This window comes from Melanerpes formicivorus, unplaced genomic scaffold, assembly GCF_026170545.1.
Source record: "Melanerpes formicivorus ecotype bairdi unplaced genomic scaffold, bMelFor1.0.p_v2 SCAF_64, whole genome shotgun sequence".
Taxonomy (NCBI): Eukaryota; Metazoa; Chordata; class Aves; order Piciformes; family Picidae; genus Melanerpes; species Melanerpes formicivorus.
The window spans coordinates 3,917,172-3,939,728 of NW_027142416.1; the positions used below are offsets into that span (position 1 = coordinate 3,917,172).

At 44.9% G+C, this 22,557-nt stretch overlaps 1 protein-coding gene across 1 annotated transcript in view; it reads left to right on the plus strand.

Moving 5' to 3' along the window:
* LOC137453294 (phosphatidylinositol phosphatase PTPRQ-like) overlaps nt 1-22,557 on the plus strand; it is a gene marked incomplete at its 3' end in the record, with an annotated part of 98,629 nt that overhangs the window by 32,718 nt on the left and 43,354 nt on the right. Inside the window, exons 17-26 of the mRNA XM_068162434.1 lie at nt 1,955-2,215; nt 2,728-2,888; nt 5,215-5,326; nt 6,884-7,110; nt 9,126-9,195; nt 11,054-11,253; nt 12,678-12,927; nt 14,669-14,797; nt 16,285-16,431; nt 21,404-21,576. Of these exons, the coding sequence (XP_068018535.1) occupies nt 1,955-2,215; nt 2,728-2,888; nt 5,215-5,326; nt 6,884-7,110; nt 9,126-9,195; nt 11,054-11,253; nt 12,678-12,927; nt 14,669-14,797; nt 16,285-16,431; nt 21,404-21,576 (1,730 nt within the window). The remainder of the gene's footprint in view (nt 1-1,954; nt 2,216-2,727; nt 2,889-5,214; nt 5,327-6,883; nt 7,111-9,125; nt 9,196-11,053; nt 11,254-12,677; nt 12,928-14,668; nt 14,798-16,284; nt 16,432-21,403; nt 21,577-22,557) is intronic.

A 22,557-nucleotide genomic window follows, 5' to 3' on the forward strand; every position in this document is an offset into this window, starting at 1 on the left:
TCAAAGGTCTTTTCCAACCTGGTTAATTGTATTGCATTCTATTCCTATTCCTATTCCTATTCCTATTCCTATTCCTATTCCTATTCCTATTCCTATTCCTATTCCTATTCCTATTCTATTCTATTCTATTCTATTCTATTCTATTCCTTTAAAAGGCAACAGAATGCTTAGAGCAGTAAGAGGAACTGGACTTCAAATAGCTTAACAAGGTCCAGTAAATTAACCTGTATCTTGCACACATTTTCTGTCATTGAGCATAAAAAGAGGAGAGCTTGTGGTGGCAGAGATTGGAAAGCATAGATTTATTTTGGATTCTGGATTGCCTAGGCAGATAAAGAGCAGCTAATTGTGATCACAGAATAAATCAACTCCCAGATTTATCTACATACATATCAGAGACCTCCTCCCTTCTACAATGGATTTTCTGTGTCTTGTTTAGACCCTAACACCTTCACCCAATTAGCAGTAAAGTTATTCACTAAAGTTATGCACTAAGTTATTCAAAGATGAGTAAATCTCTGCCAAAAAAACCCAAACCAGATCAAGTCCTGCAGATGCTTGTTAATGAAAAATGCAGCAGGATAATCATCACAGAATCATAGAAGTGTTAGGGTTGGAAGGGACCTCAAGGATCATCCAGTTCCAAACCCCTGCCATGGGCAAGGACACCTCACACTACAGCAGGTTGCTCACAGCCACATCCAGCCTGACCTTCAAAACCTCCAGGGGTGAGGCTTCCACCACCATCTCCTTGGGCAACCTGTGCCAGTCTCTCACTATCCTCATGGGGAACAACTCCTTCCTCACATCCAATTTCAATCTCCCCATTTATAGTTTTGCTTCATTGCCCCCAGTCCTATCATTCCCTGACACACTCAAAAGTCCCTCAGCAGCTTTCTTGTAGCCCCCTTCAGATCCTGGAAGGCCACAATTAGGTCTTCTGGGAGCCTTCTCTTCTCCAGACTGAACAGCCCCAACTCCCTCAGTTTGTCCTCATAGGAGAGGTGCGCCACCAGTGAGCACTTGCCACCAATTGTATCCCGGCCTGCAGCAAGAGAAGCACAGCCAGCAGGGCGAGGGAGGTGGCTCTCCCCCTCTGCTCCACTCTGGTGAGACCCCACCTGGAATACTGCATCCAGCTGTGGAGCCCCTATTACAAGAAAGATCTGGAGGTGCTGGAACATGGCCATTGTGGTCTTGAAGGTGCTTTTTATCCTCAAGCCATTATTATTGGACGTGTTCAGGAGGAGGCTTGATAGGGTGCTTGGTTGCATGGTTTAGTTGGTTAGGTGGTGTTGGATAATAGGTTGGACACAATGATCTCGAAGGTCTCTTCCAACCTGGTCTATTCTATTCTGTTCTGTTCTATTCTATTCTATTCTATTCTATTCTATTCTATTCTATTCTATTCTATTCTATTCTATTCTATTTTTTCAAGAGTGCTGTGAATAGATCCAGTTATGAGATTATATTATGGAGAGTTAATCATTTTTACAGCAAACTTCTCTGCTCTTTCTCATGCTTTGTAATCCAGCCCTTACTGGGGTTATACTAATCAGTATTTTACAGGTGGCTTCCAACCAGGTAAATCAATCAATCTAAAAGATTCAAAGTTTTTGAGAGCAATGGAGGCATTTTTTCTTTTCTAACTGTACCTGTGCTGCACAGATTAATGGTGGTGGTATTTGTGAACAATTAACTGTGATTTTATGAATCTTAGTATAACCAAAAGGAATTTTTAAGACAGAAGAAAGGGAAAACCACTGAGAACATGCAATTATCCTGTGTCACCAATCAAACTGACTGAGAGCTTTCTGAAATTGTCTGTCCTGTGAATAAAATCTCTCCTTTTGGTTAAACAAAAATCTTTATTTGAATAGATAGTATTTGTCTTTTATTTTATGAACTATGCATTGTACAGGTTACTTATTATTCTGACTAATTTTTACTGTAGAACCGGCTGGGATATGTGGTCTGGCCTTAAAAATGGTAAATACTTCATCTGCGACTTTGGTGTGGAATCCAACCAACACAAACTTCACTTTCTACAAGGCAACTTTATCCAACACCACCTTTGTCAACCATTTTGAGATTCCAGGAGTGTTGACTGACTTCATTCTTACAGACCTGACTGCAGGGGGCAGGTATAATTTCACACTGCAAAGACTAAGGGGAAATATTGGAGGAGCTTCTGGTTTCATCGAAATCATTACAGGTCTGTATGGTTTCTGGCTTTTCTCTCCTTGCTGGAGAAGAATGAACAGTAGATGTCAATAACTGCACAGTTTGCTATGTGCATCTCACTTAGAATCATAGAACCATAGAATGGTTAGGGTTGGAAGGGACCTCAAGGAGCATCCAGTTCCAACCCCCCTTCCATGGCCAGGGACACCTCACACTACAGCAGGTTGCTCACAGCCACATCCAGCCTGGCCTTCAAAACCTCCAGGGATGAGGCTTGCACCACCTCCCTGGGCAACCTGTGCCAGTCTCTCCCCACCCTCATGGGGAACAACTTCTTCCTAACATCCAATCTCAATCTACCTATTACTAGTTTTGTTCTATTCCCCCCAGTTCTATCACTCCCTGACACCCTAAGGCAGTTACACTTCATGTAGCAAGTAAGCTGTTCTTGGATGCTTTTTATATTCAGTATACTAATGTATTTGGAAAGAAGATTATTTCATTATTTCATTTAATGCCTTTTATTCCACAATTCTCTTCCAGAACCTGAAAAGCCAGAAGGACTTCAATTCTTCAATGTTTCATCACATTCTTTTTCACTGTATTGGAGACTACCCTATGGACATGTAGACAGATTTCACGTGGATCTTATTCCTAATCATGGTTCTGTTGTTATCCTAGATCTTGGAGTTAGGGAGTATCAAGTATGTGCTTTTATACCAGGACTTGCATGACCAGCTTTTTCTTATGCACTGTGCTGATGAGAAATTCAAGCTTGCCTCCTTAGCTACTTGATGCAAATATGAGCGTTAAAGCGTTACTGAAAAATTGGTGAGAGCAAACTGCTGCATCCAGAGCTTCATAGAATCAGAATTGTTAGGGTTGGAAGGGACCTCCAGGATCAGCCAGTTCCAAACCCCCCTGCCATGGGCAGGGACACCTCACACTACAGCAGGTTGCTCACAGCCACATCCAGCCTCGCATTCAAAACCTCCAGGGATGAGGCTTCCACCACCTCCCTGGGCAACCTGTGCCAGTCTCTCACCACCCTCATGGGGAACAACTTCTTCCTAACATGCAGTCTGAATCTACCCATTTCTAGTTCTGCTCCATTCCCCCTAGTCCTATCACTCCCTGACACCCTCAAAAGTCCCTCCCCAGCTTTCTTGGAGCCCCCTTCCGATCCTGGAAAGTCACAAGAAGGTCTCCTGGGAGCCTTCTCTTCTCCAGACTGAACAGCCCCAACTCCTTCAGTCTGTCCTCATAGGAGAGGTGCTCCAGCCCTCTGTTCATCCTTGTGGCCCTTGTCAGGACGCCTTCCAACACTTCCAGATCCTTCTTTTAATAGTGGCTCCAAAACTGGATGTAGTACTCCAGGTGGGGTCTCTGCAGAGCAGAGCAGAGCAGAGGGGGAGTTTGTTGCATGACAACAGGTAGCGAATTCACTTCTTTAAATGCTTGCTGGAAGGATGCAGCCAGGCATCCAAGGGTTCATGAATAGTTTAACAAAGGAAGGGCAGAGCTATTGAGTAATACAGACTCATTAATTGTGTACTCGCCGGGAAGAGCTGCGCTTAAATCATTCATGCAGGCAACATTTCACTGCTAAGCCATCAAAAAGAAAGAGGAGCACTTTTTTTTTTGCTTCTGCTCTCTGGGAAACAGAATAATATTAACAGAAATGATGCTTTTTCTGCTTGCTTTGCCTTTGTTTTTTATTGGAGCTGCAAAGATACAGGTATTTGGTATAAATGCTTTCTAGGCAGTGGTTAATCGTGTTTATTGCAAGAATTGGGCTAGCTTAAGGCTCAGGCTCTTGTAACTTTTCCTGGCTGCTTTTGTGATTATGCTTGCAAGAAAAGGAATTTTATGATGCTTCATATTGACTTTGGTAACAAGGATGATAGAGGTAGACCTCTAAGGATACACTGGTAGGTGATTCTGTGATGACATGAATAGTTTGTTTTGTTGTTCTTTAATATTGGATGTCACAAAAATCCGATGTAAGGTAGCGAAATAAGATGTCAAAAGACTCTCCTGCAGCTGGCAGGTGTAAGCTACCATTTTTACCTTGGCAAATGCTGTTGTATTTCTAACAGCTTATTAAGAGATCACTTTCAGTAATACAATGCTTAAACTTTTGAGGGCTTGGCATGGGGGGGTCTTGCTTTGCCTTGCCTTGCCTTCTCCTTTCCTTTTGCCTTCTCCTTTCCTTTTGCCTTCTCCTTTCCTTTTGCCTTCTCCTTTCCTTTTGCCTTCTCCTTTCCTTTTGCCTTCTCCTTTCCTTTTGCCTTCTCCTTTCCTTTTGCCTTCTCCTTTCCTTTTGCCTTCTCCTTTCCTTTTGCCTTCTCCTTTCCTTTTGCCTTCTCCTTTCCTTTTGCCTTCTCCTTTCCTTTTGCCTTCTCCTTTCCTTTTGCCTTCTCCTTTCCTTTTGCCTTCTCCTTTCCTTTTGCCTTCTCCTTTCCTTTTGCCTTCTCCTTTCCTTTTGCCTTCTCCTTTCCTTTTGCCTTCTCCTTTCCTTTTGCCTTCTCCTTTCCTTTTGCCTTCTCCTTTCCTTTTGCCTTCTCCTTTCCTTTTGCCTTCTCCTTTCCTTTTGCCTTCTCCTTTCCTTTTGCCTTCTCCTTTCCTTTTGCCTTCTCCTTTCCTTTTGCCTTCTCCTTTCCTTTTGCCTTCTCCTTTCCTTTTGCCTTCTCCTTTCCTTTTGCCTTCTCCTTTCCTTTTGCCTTCTCCTTTCCTTTTGCCTTCTCCTTTCCTTTTGCCTTCTCCTTTCCTTTTGCCTTCTCCTTTCCTTTTGCCTTCTCCTTTCCTTTTGCCTTCTCCTTTCCTTGCCCCTACTCCTTTCTATTTTGCCTTCTCCTTCCCTTCCCCCTTCTCCTTCCCTTCCCCCTTCTCCTTCCCTTCCCCCTTCTCCTTGCCTTGCCCCTTCTCCTTCCCTTGCCCCTTCTTCTTTCCCCTTCTCCTGTTTCCTATTGTTTGCTTGTTTGTTGTTATGATGCTTGGTAAAAGACTTAACCAAATGTCCTCTTTCAGGCTGATTTCTCTAATACTGTTCCTGGAACAACATACAACGTTACAGTGTCTGCAGTTTCTTCTTCAGTATACAGTTCACCTGCAAGTAGAACAGTGACAACAAACGTGACAAGTGAGTTAATAGTGACTGATGAAAATGTGTTGATTTTTGTTTCCCTGGGAGTATTTTGTGTGTGTGTGTGTATGTGTATACATTCTATGCATACCAATAGCTGACAAAATGTTATTCAATTATGAACAGCTGTTAGCATTTTTAATCTTCTTAACCATAAAGGAGTGTACTGAATCTGAGGTGTTCTATGACAGCGTGAGGGTTTGTCGGGTAATTTTAAGCGGCAGCCTTGCATGTGAGCTGCACTTGCGTTCATCTCTTCCCTGTGCTAAGTAGTATGCTTTTGAAATAACTTTTCAAGGGTTTAAAAAGCACCAAGGAGAACAATTTTATAAGTTTTTACCAATTTGCTGTTGTGTCACGTAGTACATATCACAGAATCACCAAGGTTGGAGGAGACCTCAAAGATCATCAAGTCCAACCTGTCACCACAGACCTCATGACTAGACCATGGCACCAAGTGCCACGTCCAATCCCCTCTTGAACACCTCCAGGGATGGTGACTCCACTACCTCCCTGGAATATCCTTACTCCAATGTACAGGAAGACTTTGGAGGTGTTTCCAAAAAGCCAGCAGCCAATCAGATACGTTTTGGAGGAGAATTCAGTTTGGTTCTGAGTGATTTCAGGGAAAGGAGAAGAAATTAAAGAGGCTAGAATACCTGAAATGTGAAAATGGCTTTAAACTCTGTTTTGTTCATGAAGATTGTCAGTTGTTCTTATAGAGGAATGTCCCTGGTGTTTCAAAATTCATGGAATCATTTATTTACAGAAAAAACAAAACCCAAAGAAATGAACAAACAAAGGGAACTACTAGCAGCTAGTTTATACTGGCAGATAGTTTAACTTTTTGTAGAAGTTGTCAAAGTGTCTCAGTTCTCTGGAAACCTAATCAATAAGTGGCGTGTTTATATTAATACTTATATGCAGAGAGAGAGCAGGAACAATATGTCTCTGGGTGGTTGGGAGTCAAAAAGCAGCTCTGCAGAGAAACATCTGGGGATGCTGGTGGGCAACAAGCTGCACATGAGCCAGCAATGTGCCCTCATGGCCAAGAAGGTCAATAGTCCAGAGAAGGGCAACAAAGGTGGGGAGGGGTCTGGAGCACAGCCCTGTGAGGAGAGGCAGAGGGAGCTGGGGTTGTTTAGCCTGGAGAGGAGGAAGCTCAGGGGAGACCTTATTGCTGTCTACAACTACTTGAAGGGAGGTTGTAGCCAGGTGAGGGTTGGTCTCTTCTCCCAGGCAACCAACACCAGAACAAGAGGACACAGTCTCAAGCTGTGCCAGGGAGGGTTTAGGCTTGAGGTGAGGGAAAGTTCTTCACAGAGAGTTAGGCCATTGAAATGTGCTGCCCAGGGAGGTGGTGGAGTCCCGGTCCCTGGAGGTGTTCAAAAGGAGATTGGATGTGGCACTTGGTGCCATGGTTTAGTTGATTAGATGGTGTTGGGTGATAACTTGGACTTGATGATCTCTGAGGTCTTTTCCAACCTGGTTAATTCTTTATTCTGTATATGAAACTATTCCTTTTAATTATTTTTATTATATATTTTTTTTTAGACCCTGGGCCCCCCATGTTCCTTGCAGGGGAAAGAGTGGGCTCTGCTGGGATTCTGCTGTCATGGAATGCACCACTGCATCCAAATGGGAGAATTCTCTCCTATATTGTTAAACACAGAGAAGTCTGCCCGTGGATGCAAACAGCTTACACACAGGTGGCAACAAAGCCAGACAGTTTGGAAGTCCTTCTTACCAGCCTTAATCCTGGAACAACTTATGAAATTATGGTAAAAACTTTACTAATACCTTTGAGTGTTTTGAATTTGGATTCATTGTAAATTGTGAGAGTTTATGTTTGGTGCATGAAGGGTTTCCTGGAGGCTTCTGCTAAGGTATTGATAAGGCATGCTCTCTTCTGCTGGGGTAGCCTTGAATCCTAAAGAGAAAATTAATTGGCAGCCAGCTCTCAGTGCATCACTTCAGGATGCTCCAAAGAGCTGAAAGTTCTGGGTAGGAGTTGGGACTGTGGCAGTGTGCTGGGTTGGACCAGCTGGGGAAAGTTATTGCTCCTTTAACGACATTGAGACACGTGAACTTGTCCAGGGAAGGGCAACAAGGCTGGAAAGAGGGCTGGAGCACAGCCCTGTGAGGAGAGGCTGAGGCAGCTGGGGTTGTTTAGCCTGGAGAAGAGGAGGCTCAGGGGAGACCTTCTCGCTCTCTACAACTACCTGAAGGGAGTTTGTAGCCAGGAGGGGTTTGGTCTCTTCTCCCAGGCAACCAGCACCAGAAAAAGAGGACACAGTCTCAAGCTGCACCAGGGGAGGTTTAGGCTGGATGTTAGGAGGAAGTTCTTCCCAGACAGAGAAATAGGCCATTGGGATGTGCTGCTCAGGGAGGTGGTGGAGTCACTGTCCCTGGAGGTGTTCAAAAGGGGAATGGATGAGGCACTTGGTGCCATGGTTTAGTTAATTAGATAGTGTTGGGTGATAGGTTGGACTTGATGATCTCTGAGGTCTTTTCCAACCTGGTTGATACTGTATTCTGTAAGTCCTGGAATGCAGGGCAAATAGCATTGGTACTGCTTATCTCCATAAATTCTACCAAAGTCTCAAGGCAGTGCCCTTCTGCACAAAGATCTGCTATGATTGTGAGCATTGAGGTACATCCACCATAAAGTGCATCTATAGTTCCCTGACCTGTTGTATTTCTGCCAAAAGTGGGGCTTTCCTTGGCTTCTTGTTCACAGGGAGTTTGACCTGCTCAGGCTATTCTTCAGGAGATCAAGAGATAGAATATATTTTCCTGTTTTGCTCTTTTGCATTGTATTATGAGTAAAATGGGCATAGGAAGCTGGATTAAGGGAATTGTGGTAAGGAAAAGGATTATTTCTGATACTATTCTTGCTGGTTTTAGCATAAAAGAGGGACACAAGCAGGCAGTGTGAGCGTGCAGCACAGAAGGCAAATCACAGCCTGGGCTGCACCCAAGCAGCACTGCCAGCAGATCCAGAGAGGTGATTCTGCCACTTTGCTCTGCTCTGCTGAGACCTCACCTGGAGTACTGTGTGCAGGTCTGGAGCCCTCAGTATAGGAAGGACTTGGACCTGATGGAGAAGGTCCAGAGGAGGACCATGAGAATGATGAGGGCGTTGGAGCAGCTCTGCCACAAGGACAGGGTGAGGGAGCTGGGGGTGTTCAGCCTGGAGAAGAGGAGGCTCCAGGGAGACCTAATAGCAGCCTTTGAGTACCTGAAGGAAACTACAGGAAGGATGGAGAGAGACTGTTTGCAGAGTCCTGCAGGGACAGGACCAGGGGCAATGACTTCAAACTAGAGCAGAGCAGATTTAGATTGGATGTTAGGAAGAAGTTCTTTCCTATGAGGGTGGTGGAACACTGGCACAGGTTGCCCAGGGAGGTGGTTGAGGCTCCTTCCCTGGAGATCTTCAAGGTGATGCTGGAGGAGGCCCTGGGCAGCCTGATCTAGTTGGGGATGTCCCTGCTGACTACAGGGAGGTTGGACTGGATGAGCTCTGGAGGTCTCTTCCAACCCAACCCATTCTATGATTCTATGACACAGAACTTTCAAAGTTTGGATATCCACATGTGGTTTAATTTCTTACAGAGTTTCAGAGTTTTTCCACCTCATTTTGTTTTCACATTCAAACACCACAGCTATAAAAGGCAAGTTTGCTTGTATATTTAGAGTTTAAAAGCTAGAAGGTCAATCTGTGTGCGTCCTTGTCACTGAAACCATTCTGTAGATTTTCTAATGTGGCACTTTTTTTTCCTCCCCCCCCCTGTAGGTTGCTGCTGAGAACAGTGCTGGTGTTGGAGTGTTCAGTGATGCTTTTCTTTTTCAGACTGCAGAAAGTGGTAATTTTTAACAGAGTTGCCAATTTATTTATGTATTCATTCATTTATTTTAATTCAGGCTGCTCTCATTTGTTCAGGTAAAATGTCCATGGCACATTTGATACTTGAACAATTTCTGATGCATTTCAAAACAAAATCCTAATTCTGCTTTTCTCCTCTCACCCTCTGGAAAAGTTGCACTTGGTCCTACTGCCTTGTGACAGCATTTAGGGTGTGCACCTGCTGGGGTTTTCCTGTGTCAATTTCTAGGTAGGCTGCTTCCAGAAAGCCAGGTCACAGGCATGCAGAGCTGCCTGTCAAGTAGACCCACCTGCTGTATCCTGCAGCAGTACTAGGAGACAGTTTGCTGTGGGATCAGCTCTGGCATTCACTACTTATGTCAAGCCATGTTTACTTGGTGCTGGAGTCAGGTGTTTTCTCCAAGAAGCCCAGCACAGAACTTATTGAGAGAGGTTCTGCTTCCTCTCTACTCTGTCCTAGTGAGGCCACATCTGGAATATTTGGTTCAGTTCTGGGCACCTCAGTTCAAGAAGGACCTCTGGGAATTGACAGGAGCATTTTGCTAGCACATGCAAGCTCATTTAGATGCTGCATCCCGTTGCCTTTGTGCTGTTTGACACAGATGCTCTGACAAAAGACCTCCAGAAGCTGTCATTGTTATAAAGAACACCACCTTCTGCAGTAAGAGTGTCTATTCAAATTGAATAGAGCTGCTATATAAAGCTACCAAAAATCTATATCCAGCTGAAACGGTGACACAGGTAAAGTAAAATAGAGCACCCAGAGCTCCATCTGCTCTTAAACAAAAGTGGGCCACAATTGCTACTTCCAGCACAGTTATGATGAGTTGCTTCTAGGACGATATTTTTCACTTCACAAAACCAGTTGCTGTATTATTATGAGACAGATATAATTATATTTCTCACTTAAACTAGATCAGAAAAGAGCTGCTTGCATGTCAACTACTTTACATGAGTTTGTATCACAGAATTACAGAACATTAGAGGTTGGAAGGGACCTCCAGAAACCATTTAGTCCAAGCCCCTGCCAAAGCAGCATCACCCAGGGCAGTCTGCACAGGAATGCATCCAGGTGGGGTTGGAATGCGTTCAGAGAAGGAGACTCCATAACCTCTCTGGGCAGCCTGCTCCAGGGCTCTGTCACCCTCACTGCAAAGAAGTTTCTCCTAATGCTGAAACCTTCTCTGATCAAGTTTGTCTCCATTGTTCCTTGGCTTATTGCTGTGCACCACCCAAAAGACCTTGGCCCCCTCCACTTGACACCCAGCCCTCAGCTATTGATAGACATTGATCAGATCCCCTCTCAGCCTTCTCTTCTCCAGACTAAACAGCCCCAGGGCTCTCAGTCTCTCTTCACAGGGGAGATGCTCAAGTCTCCTAAGCATCCTTGTGGCTCTCCCTTGGACTCTCTCCAGCAGGTCTCTGTCTCTCTTGAACTGAGGAGCCCAGAACTGGACACAGGTGTAGTCTGAGCAGGGCAGAGCAGAGGGGGAGCAGAACCTCCCCAGCCCTGCTGGCCACACTTTTCTTGCTGCACCCCAGGATCCCATTGGCTCTCTTGGCCACCAGGGCACATTGCTGTCCCATGCAGAACTTGCTGTTTGCTAGGACTCCAAGGTCTTGCTCTGTGGAGCTGCCTTCCAGCAGGACAGCCTCTAACCTGTACTGGTGCCTGCAAATGGTTGTTATTTACTTCCCTCGGGTCTTGGAAGGTAGAGATAGCATTGCCAGAAAAAAAAAGAAAAGAAAAGAACCAAAAAAACACTAAATGATCCTTTTTTTCCCTGTGCTGAAAAGAAGAGTATGTCTCACTGCTTTTGTTTTGTTTTGTTTTCAAGCTCCAGGCAAAGTAGTGAATCTCACAGTTGAAGCCTTAAATTCTTCAGCTGTAAATCTGATCTGGTTTCTTCCTCGACAACCAAATGGCAAGATCAGAAGTTTCAAGATTAGTGTGAAACATGCAAGAAGTGGAATTGTAGTGAAAGACGTCTTGGTTAAAGTAGAGGACCTTCTGTCTAGGAGGTTACCAGAATGTAATGTAAGTGCTATAAACCTTTAAAATTAGACATAGGCTCAAGCCACAGAACACAGTTTGCATTTGAATTTTGAGACACAAAACACTGAAGGTTTGAAACCAATTCCAAAGACTTCACAAACTGAGGCCCCAAACTGGAATATAAAGGCTGAAGGAAAAGCTTTCCATTCAAATCAGTTTAAATGGAATACTTTTCCTCTCAAAGATTAGATTTATCAGAGTAAAACTGCAAAGAAAAAATAAATTTGGCATCTTTTTAAGAGAAAAAAAATAACATAGATAATATTTTTTGCTTTCAGTTTTCTTTATTTTGATATTTCTGGTTCTTTTTTACTATACAACATTCCATTAGAGAAAGCAAGAATTGGTGGCATTGTTTTGGTCACTGGAGACATATAGTAATGTTTATTGTGGTGTGCAATTTAGCTTTTCATGTTTATTCTGGTGTCAAGTTGCCTAACTCCCCTTCCCTTCCCTTCCCTTCCCTTCCCTTCCCTTCCCTTCCCTTCCCTTCCCTTCCCTTCCCTTCCCTTCCCTTCCCTTCCCTTCCCTTCCCTTCCCTTCCCTTCCCTTCCCTTCCCTTCCCTTCCCTTCCCTTCCCTTCCCTTCCCTTCCCTTCCCTTCCCTTCCCTTCCCTTCCCTTCCCTTCCCTTCCCTTCCCTTCCCTTCCCTTCCCTTCCCTTCCCTTCCCTTCCCTTCCCTTCCCTTCCCTTCCCTTCCCTTCCCTTCCCTTCCCTTCCCTTCCCTTCCCTTCCCTTCCCTTCCCTTCCCTTCCCTTCCCTTCCCTTCCCTTCCCTTCCCTTCCCTTCCCTTCCCTTCCCTTCCCTTCCCTTCCCTTCCCTTCCCTTCCCTTCCCTTCCCTTCCCTTCCCTTCCCTTCCCTTCCCTTCCCTTCCCTTCCCTTCCCTTCCCTTCCCTTCCCTTCCCTTCCCTTCCCTTCCCTTCCCTTCCCTTCCCTTCCCTTCCCTTCCCTTCCCTTCCCTTCCCTTCCCTTCCCTTCCCTTCCCTTCCCTTCCCTTCCCTTCCCTTCCCTTCCCTTCCCTTCCCTTCCCTTCCCTTCCCTTCCCTTCCCTTCCCTTCCCTTCCCTTCCCTTCCCTTCCCTTCCCTTCCCTTCCCTTCCCTTCCCTTCCCTTCCCTTCCCCCATCCTTTTATTTTAATTTGCTATTTTATTTTATTTTATGAATTAATTACATTGTTTTATTATTTCATGAAGTTATTTTAATGTTTTATTGGGTTTATTTTATTATTTTATTTCATTATTTTCATGTTTAATCTTTTATTTATATATTCTATGAATGTATTTGATGGATTCATTTTACTATTTAAATTTAAAATAATTTATTTATTTCTTTCCTTTAACCTCTATATCTTTACAACTGCAGCTTCTAAATGCAGCTCTATCATGTTGTGCATTCTGTCTTTGTAGGATAACAGTGAATCATTTTTGTGGAGCACTACCACTCCTTCAACAACTTTTGGCAAGCCCACGCTTCCTTCACAGGTTACAGCTACCCTGAGTCCAGAGGCGCCAAGCCAGATGAGCTCTGCATGGAATGAGCCAATTAGCTTTGTCATAACTAACCTGAGGCCATACACCACCTACCTTTTTGAAGTCTCTGCAGTGACCACTGAAGCAGGCTACATCGACAGTGCAATTGTCCGGACACCAGAGTCTGGTATGTGCTCCTCCCAAATTGAAACTAAGTCCTCAAAGTTATAGGAAAACTACACAGATATTAGGTTGAAGTTATGTGGTAAGATACTTCAAACTGAATCCAACTTTATCCGTATCATCATCTTCTTTTTGCATGATTACTTGATTTTACCTGATGGAGTCGGCTGAAAGTGTGTGGAACTATTCAAAGGATCATAGAATCACAGCATTGTCAGGGTTGGAAGTGACCTCAAGGATCATCCAGTTCCAACCCCCCTGCCAGGGGCAGGGACACCTCACACTACAGCAGGTTGCTCACAGCCACATCCAGCCTGGCCTGAAAAACCTCCAGGGATGAGGCTTCCACCACCTCCCTGGGCAACCTGTGCCAGTCTCTCACCACCCTCATGGGGAACAACTGCTTCCTAACATCCAATCTGAATCTACCCATTTCTAGTTTTGCTCCTTTGTCCCCAGTCCTATCACTCCCTGACACCCTAAAAGTCCCTCCCCAGCTTTCTTGTAGCCCCCTTCAGATACTGGAAGGCCACAAGAAGGTCTCCTGGGAGCCTTCTCTTCTCCAGACTGAACAGCCCCAACTCTCTTAGTTTGTCCATCTGAATTATATCATGATGTAATCTATGCTAGACTTGTTAGAGTTCCTGCCACTTTTGACTGTCAGAGTTTTCATACTAACAGCTCTCTTGAAACCTTTTGTTTGTGGGTGAGAAGCTCAACATGAGCCAGCAGTGAGCACTTACAGCCCAGAAAGCAAATCACATCCTTTGTTCCAGCAAGCGAAGCATAGCCAGCAGGTCAAGGGAAGTGATTCTCCCCCTCTGCTCCACTCTGCTGAGACCCCACCTGGAGTACACTGTCCAGTTCTGGAGTCTTTATTAGAAGAAGGATCTGGAGGTGCTGGAAGGTGTCCAGACAAGGGCCACGAGGATGAGCAGAGGGCTGGAGCTCCTCTGCTGTGGAGACAGACTGAGAGAGTTGGGGCTGTTCAGTCTGGAGAAGAGAAGGCTCCAAGGAGACCTAATTGTGGCCTTCCAGTATCTAAAGGGACTACAAGAAAGCTGGAGAGGGCCTTTTGAGGGTGTCAGGGAGTGATAGGACTGGGGACAAAGGAGCAAAACTAGAACTGGGTAGATTGAGATTGGATGTCAGGAAGAAGTTGTTCCCCATGAGGGTGGTGAGAGACTGGCACAGGCTCCCCAGGGACATGGTAGAAGCCTCATGCCTGGAGGTTTTTCAGGCCAGGCTGGATGTGGCTGTGAGCAACCTGCTGTAGTGTGAGATATCCCTGGCCATGGCAGGGGGGTTGGAACTGGATGATCCTGGAGGTCCCTTCCAACCCTGACAGTTCTATGACTCTCTGATACCCTTAAAAACCAAATCATATACAAACACCATTTTAACATATAATATATTAATGTTCATTATAATATTATCATAATAATAAAATTATGGTAGGTTGGACATGATGATCTCGAAGGTCTCTGGTTTAGTCTGTCCTATTCTATTAACAAAATTGTGTAACAACATAATTAATATTATAATATATGTAGATCTAAAAGAAGACATTTTAATGAGATGTGCTTTTAACATATCTTCCCTTCAAGAACATTTAATGTTTCTATTTAAAAATGAATTGTCTGTTTCTTGGAAATCTAAGGATGAATTATTTGATGTTCAAAGACTTTATTTTCTTTTCTTTTTTTCTTTCCTTTCTTTTTTTCTCTTTTCTTTTCTTCTTCAAGTTCCAGAAGGTCCACCACAAAATTTTGCCAAGAGCAACATTACAGCAAAGACTTTCTTAGTGCTGTGGGACCCACCAACCATAGCAACAGGAAAGTTTAGCTACAGAGTTGAGCTATATGGACCATCTGGTAAGGTTTGAATTGATCTTTCTGTTTGCTTTTCTTCTTTTTTTCCCCCCTCCTTTATTTTTTTGGTCATTATTTCCTTCCCCTTGTATTCTCAGTGCCCCTACCAAACAAGAATTAACATTTGAAAGCTGTGCTATGGATCCCTTTTACTATCAGACTTTTTATTAGATTTGTGGTTACTTTTAGGGGGGAGGCCTGTTGATCATGAGGAAGAGTACATAATTCTATTCACTTAAATTAGAGTGGAGGAAACCAACTTTCCTCACTCTTTTAGAGAGCTGACAGGCTAAGCTGGCAGCTGAATTACAGTGCTTATGTATCCAACTCATCCTTTATCTTACCTTGACTCCTTTTCTTCTTCTTCTGGTTCTTCTTTCTTCTTCTTTCTTGTTTTTTTTTTTTGCTTCTTCTTGTTTCTCTTTCTTGTTCTTCCTGTTCTTCTTGTTCCTCTTTCTCGTTCTTCTTGTTTCTCTTTCTTGTTCTTCTTGTTTCTCTTTCTTGTTCTTCTTCTTCTTTCTTGTTCTTCTTCTTTCTTGATCTTCTTCTTTCTTGTTCTTCTTCTTCTTTCTTGTTCTTCTTCTTCCACTTCTTTCTTCTTCTTCTTTCTTCCTCTTCTTTTTCTTCTTTTTCCTCTTTCTTCTTCTTTCTTCTCCTCCCTTCTTCTTCCTCTTAAAGATTTCTGTGGAATATTTCATTCCTGCATAATGTGCAATCAACTTTGTGAGTCTGTTGTGATGGTTTTGTTGGGTTTTTTTTCTAACTCTGACATAGAATCATAGACTAGTTTGGGTTGGAAGGGACCTCCACAGGTCATCTAGTCTAAACTCCCTGCAGTTAGCAGGGACATCCTTCATCAGACCAGGTTGCCCAGAGCCCTGCTGAGCCTCACCTTGAGTATCTCCAAGGATGGGTCCTCAACCACCTCCCTCGGCAACCTGTTGCATTGTTCCACTACCCTCACAGTAAGGAACTTCCTCTTAACATCCAAGTTAAATCTGCTCTTCTCTTACTTCAAACCATTGCTCCTCATCCTGTCACTGCAGGCCTTTGTAAACAGTCCCTCTGTAGCCTTCTTGTAGGTCCCCTTCAGGTACTGGAAAGTCTCTAGCCTTGTCTTCTCTGGGCTGAACAACCCTAACTCCCTCATCCTGTCCTCATAGAGGAGGTATGTAACTGCCTGTAGCTAAGTAAGAAGTTAATGAACTGTACACTATTTGCACCACATAGGAAAAGCAATTGCAATTAATTTATAAACAAAGAATCTCCTTTCCTCTTGAACCCCAAACTTTCCTGAGGTGGCTTTTTTAGTTGCTTACCTGTTTTCATGGGTTTTTTCCTCCATATATTCAGCATTACTTCCAATGAAGTTGGTGTCAAATTAGGGGGTTTTTAACAAATAAATTTGGCTTTTCATTGTTGCCCACCTTGGAAAGCAGCTGCAGACTGTTCTCATTTTTGAGATAGAACCTTTTCATTTTTCATTCCAGGGCATATTCTGGAAAACAGTACAAAAGATCAGAAGTTTGTATTTAGTAACCTTGTGCCTTTTACAACCTATGATGTGTATGTCAGTGCTGAGACAAGTGCTGGAGTTGGGCCAAAGACTAACCTTACTGTTTTCACTCCTGCAGATGGTAAGTGAGCATGCAGAAATGGGGTGAATGGACTGTGCATGGTAATAGCTTTCACTTCTCTCTTCAGGGTCTTTTAAATTCAGTCCATCATCAGTAAGTTTGCAGATGACAGTAAGTTGGAGACAGGAGCCGGTCTGTTAGAGGGTAGGAGAGCTCTGCAGAGGGACCTTGACAGGATGGACAGATAGGAGAGTCCAACAGGATGGCATTCAACAAGTCCAAGTGCCAGGTTCCACACACGGCCCACAACAACCCCATGCAGGACTACAGGCTGAGGTCAGAGTGGCTGGAGAGCAGCCAGGCAGAAAGGGACCTGAGGGTACTGGTCAACAGCAGCTGAACATGAGCCAGCAGTGTGTCCAGGCAGCCAAGAAGGCCAAGGGCATCCTGGCCTGTATCAGGAATAGTTTGGCCAACAGGAGCAGGGAAGTCATTCTGCCCCTGTGCTCAGCACTGATTCGGCCACACCTTGAGTCCTGTGTCCAGTTCTGGGCCCTTCAGTTTAAGAAGGACATTGAGACACTTGAACATGTCCAGAGAAGGGCAACGAGGCTGAGGAGAGGTCTGGAGCACAGCCCTGTGAGGAGAGGCTGAGGGAGCTGGAATTGCTTAGCCTGGAGAAGAGGAGGCTCAGGGGAGACCTTCTTGCTGTCTACAACTCCCTGAAGGGAGGTTGTAGCCAGGTGGGGGTTGGTCTCTTCTCCCAGGCAACCAGCACCAGAACAAGAGGACACAGTCTCAAGCTGTGCCAGGGGAAGTTTAGGCTGGAGGTGAGGAGCAAGTTCTTCCCAGAAAGAGTAATTGTCCCTTGGAATGTGCTGCCCAGGGAGGTGGTGGAGTCCCCATCCCTGGAGGTGTTCAAAAAAGGCTTGGATGTGCCACTTGAAGCCATGGTTTAGTTGTCAGGAGGTGTTAGGTATTAGGTGATAGGTTGGACTTGATGATCTCCAAGATTTTTTCCAACCTGGTTGGTTCTGTGATTCTATAAATACTTTGCTAATGAAAAATAAAACAAAACAACAAACCAAAAACCAAGTGTGTAGTAAGAGTTTCACAAGACAGGGATAAAAAGCTCATTGGGTAACATTTATTTTGTCAACTGATTAATCTATTTGTGTGCAGTATATCCCATGATCACTAAATTTGCTTGCTACCAGAAGCCTCCAGAGATTGTGGCAGAATTGTAGTTCTTGCCTGGAAGCAAGTAGTTGTGTTCGGGTACTGTAATTAAGCTGCAGACCTCTCTATTCGCCGTGAGATGGCAGCAAGTGGCAAAGAAAGAAGAGCGCAGGATTCCCCATGGCTGGCTGGTGCAGCCCCAGCGTCGTTATTAAACTTCTTGTTTGTCTCATTTTCACCAAATCCAAGCACCTCTCCAGTCTCTAATGGAGCCACCTTTACCAGAGACCATAGCTCTCTACAACTCCCTGAAAGGAGGTTGTAGGCAGGTGGGGGTTGGTCTCTTCTCCCAGGCAAGCAGCACCAGAACAAGAGGACACAGTCTCACACTGTGTCAGGGGAGGTTTAGGCTGGAGGTGAGGAGATAGTTCTTCCCAGAAAGAGAGACTGGCCATTGGAATGTGCTGCCCAGGGAGGTGGTGGAGTCACCATCCCTGGATGTGTTCAAGAAAGAATTGGATGTGGCACTTGAAGACATGGTTTAGTTGTCAGGAGGTGTTAGGTATTAGGTAATAGGTTGCACTTGATCTCTGAGGTCTTTTCCAACCTGGTTGATTCTATGATTCTATGAAATATGAGTTTTGAGTCAAATTGAGTTGTCTGAGATTGAAATGTCCATAGAAGAGGCTTATAAAAAAGTCTGGCAATAGCCAGAAAGTTAGGCAGCATGGTATTGCCTAGGAAAGGTACAGGAAGCAAAACAGAAACCAGAATTAACCTTCTGATAACTCCATTGTGAGCCCACATCCTAGGTGAACAGCTAGTCTCAAGAAGAATATCAAAGACACAGAAAAATTAAAGACAACAAGACATAGAATCTTAGAATCACAGGATCACAGAATCACAGGATCACTGAATCATAGAAAAATAGAATCACAGAATGGTCCAGGCCAGAAGGGATCTCCAAAGCTCATCCAGTCTGACCTCCCCACAGTCAGCAGGGACATTCTCAACTAGATCAGGCTGCCCAGGGCCTCCTCAAGCCTCACCTTGAAGATCTGCAGGGAAGGAGCCTCAACCACCTCCATGGGAAACCTGTGCCAGTCTTCCACCACCCTCACAGGAAAGAATTTGTTCCTAACATCCAATCTCAATCTGCCCATCTAGAACAGCTTCTACATAAGAATGCTGATCAAAAGACCACTGAGAAATTAAAGCTTAGGGACTCATGTGAGGTACAGCTATGGTAAATAAAGAAGCATTATCTCTTCCTAACATCTCAAAAACCTAAAGAATACCAGGCTAAAAGCAAAATTCAAAGTGTACTCTTTCAAACTAGGCATGATGACACGAGGATCATGTAGTTCCAACCCCCCTGACATGGGCAGGGACACCCTACACTAGATCAGGCTGGCCACAGCCTCATCCAGCCTGGGCTTAAACACCTCCAGGGACAGCACCCCAATCACCTCCCTGGACAACCCACTCCAGAGCTTCACTGCTCTCACAATGAAGAGCTTCTTCCTCATGTCCAGCTTGAATCTCCCTACCTTCAGCTTCATTCCATTCCCCCTAGTCCTATCACAACCTGATATCCTGAGAAGTCCCTGCCCAGCCTTCTTGTAGGCCCCCTTCAGATACTGGAAGGCCACAATTAGGTCACCTCAGAGCCTTCTTTTCTCCAGACTGAACAGCTCCAGCTCTCTCAGTCTGTCCCCATAGGAAAGGTGCTCCAGCCCTCTGATCATCCTCATGGCCCATCCTGGTAGGATGTCCATCAGTTCAACCTACCATAGCGTATCCTTATTACTGAAGAGTTAATGAAGAAATTGAACCAAAAGCTGTTACAAAAGAGCAGTGAGCAAGTTGTATGACATATTGCTTTTTTTTTTTTTTTCTTTTTCAGCTTCTTAATTTATTCTTTTATGGTTTTGTGGCCATTTAAGCTGGGTGCCTTCATAAAAGAAGCCACAGATTTGAGCCCTCCAGTGTCCACAGTGTCCAGCCCAGTGGGTGGACACAGGCAATAGTCTGTTTCTGCCCATAAATCCTGCACCCTTATCAATCTGGCTGCAAAGTTATTGTCTCTCTCTTTCTTCCCTCTCTGATCCCATAGGAGAGAGACCCTCTCTTACCTGGTAACAATGGGGGAGTATCCCAGACCCCTTTGGCCTGAGTAACCTTTTTTTCTGTGCAATCTTGGCCTATTTAGGCCTAATGCCAGGGTAAAAAGGTGGGGGACAGGTCAGGCCTGGACAGCCTGAAACCATCCTAGCAATGGGGAGTGGGGGAAGAAAGAGCCCTGGGGTCTTTGGTGAATCCCAGGTGGGGAGAAGGGAAGTGTTTGGGTTTTGACCTGGTGTGAAGGAACTTTTGTGTTAAGTTTAGACTGGGGATTTCTTTGAGCTTTGTAGGCTTTGCTGTGCTCACCACTATGCTTTGTAGTTTGTGTAGTACATGAATTGCTTTTCCATTTAAACTTTCCATTGCTATCCAATCCATTGGTGTGAGCCTTATTCTGTTGCCCCTTTGGGAGCAATGGAGCAATCTGTCCCACTCCAAACTAGAACACTGCTTGATGTGCACTTTTCAGCTGTGCACCAGAACTGTGGGCTGCTGTTTCTTGCTTGCACCCATCCTGACAGATTCTGACAGCCTCTCTCTCCCTCCCATGCTCTCTTTTGATTTTGAAACTACATTTTCTTCACTTTCATATATGTTGGTTTTGAGGTATTTAGTGTTAAGATTTCATTTTCAATATACTTAAGATTCCACCCAGGAAGCTAGCAAAGATATAGCCAGCCATGCTGGCACTGACTTCAGTGGAGCTATCTTGATGGACATGATCTTAGGATCTAACCATAGTCATACATGTGCCATCTATGTCCAAAAAAAGGTGTGCATATTTTTAGAACTGTAATTTGTTTGCTAATAAAAAACTCAACACCTGAAGTAACTCTCCAGCTGCACAGAGTATCAACAAAACCAAGTGCAAGGTCCTGCAGCTGGGTCAGGGCAATCCCAGGCACCGATATAGGCTGGGCAGGGACTGGCTTGAGAGCAGCCCTGAAGAAAAGGACTTGGGGGTGCTGGTGGAGGAGAAGCTCAACAGGAGCCAGCAGTGTGCACTTGCAGCCCAGAGAGCTGAGCACAGCCTAGAGTACAGCAAGAGAAGCATAGCCAGCAGGTTGAGGCAGGTGACTCTCCACCTCTGCTCCTCTCTGCTGAGACCCCACCTGGAGCATTGTGTCCAGTTCTGGAGCCTCTGTTCCAGGAAGGATCTGGAGGTGCTGGAAGGTGTCCGAGAATGGCCATGAGGATGAGCAGAGGGCTGGAGCTGCTCTGCTGTGGAGACAGACTGAGAGAGTTGGGGCTGTTCACTCTGGAGAAGAGAAGGCTCTGGGGAGACCTTATTGTGGCATTCCAGTATCTGAAAGGGGGCTCCAAGAAAGCTGGAGAGGGACTTTTGAGGGTGTCAGGGAGTGATAGGACTGGGGGAATGGAGAAAAACTAGAAATGGGTAGATTGAGATTGGATGTTAGGAAGAAGTTGTTCTTCATGAGGGTGGTGAGAGACTGGCACAGGTTGCCCAGGGAGGTGGTGGAAGCCTCATGCCTGGAGGTTGTGAAGGCCAGGCTGGATGTGGCTGTGAGCAACTTGATCTATTGTGAGGTGTCCCTGCAGTGGGGTTTGGAACTGGCTGATCCTTGAGGTGCCTTTCAACCCTAAGAATTCTATGAGTCTATGATGTGACATTTGATTAGATTGTCTGTTTTACTTTGTACACAGTGCTGAAAAAGTTTGCAGTAATCACAGGCTTGTAATTAAATCAAGTTTCTTGTCAAATATTCAGTCCCAGGTGCTGTCTCAGATTTACATCTAGCAGAAGTGGAAGCCACACAAATAAAAATCATATGGAGAAAGCCACAGCAACCAAACGGAATAATCACCCAGTACAGGGTTAAAGTACTTGTGCAGCAAACAGAGGAGACTCTGGAAAACACAATTCTTCAAGGGAAAAATAAGGTATTGGGTTGTTTGGGTTTTTTTTTCATTCAGCTTTCTTATCTTCTCTGCCTTATCTAATAGGTACAGAATATAGAATTATCCACTACAGATGAGTGATCAGCGCTTTTGAATGCCACCTTCCTCACCTTACCTTCTGTCTACAACATGGAAACAAGAAATTGTTCTGGTAGAATTATCCATACTGTCTTAGCTACTGAAGGGAGGAAGCCATCGCCCATGGTGTTATCCTTTCTAGCCTTTGAGTTCTTTATAATACAGCCTGACCTAATAGCATGAATACAGTTTTATATACATGCATGGCCACTCAGGCAAACTCCTATGAAAAAGTAAATTCAACAGAAGGTTCCAAAGGCTTATTTAAGGGTTGACACCATCACTCACAGCTAAGCTGAGGCAGTGTGGTATGGATGATCAGGTAGTGAGGTGGATGGGAACTGGCAGAAGGAAGGAAGTCAGAGTTGTGGTCAATGGGACAGAGTCTAGTTGGAGGCCTCTGTCCAGTGGAGTCCCTCAGGGGTCAGTACCAGTTCTGTTTAATATATTCATCAATGACCTGGATGAGGGCACAGAGAGCACTGTCAGCAAGTTTGCTGGGAACACAAACTGGGTGGAGGGGCTGACACAGGAGGGTTGTGCTGCCATTCAGCCAGACTGAGACAGGCTGAGAGCTGGGCAGGGAGAAATGGAATGAAGCTCAGCAAGGGCAAAGGGAGAGTCTTGCACCTGGGAAAGAACAACCCTGTTGGGCAGTATAGGTTGGGGACTGAGCTGCTGGAGAGCAGTGAAGGGGAAAAGGACCTGGGGGTCCTGGTGGATGGGAGGTTGACTATGAGCCAGCAATGTGCTCTGGTGGCCAAGAAGGCCAATGGCATCCTGGGGTGGATTAGAAGGGCTGTGGTGAGTAAGTTGAGAGAGGTTCTTCTCCCCCTGTACTCTGCCCTGGTGAGACCACATCTGGAGTATTGTGTCCAGTTCTGA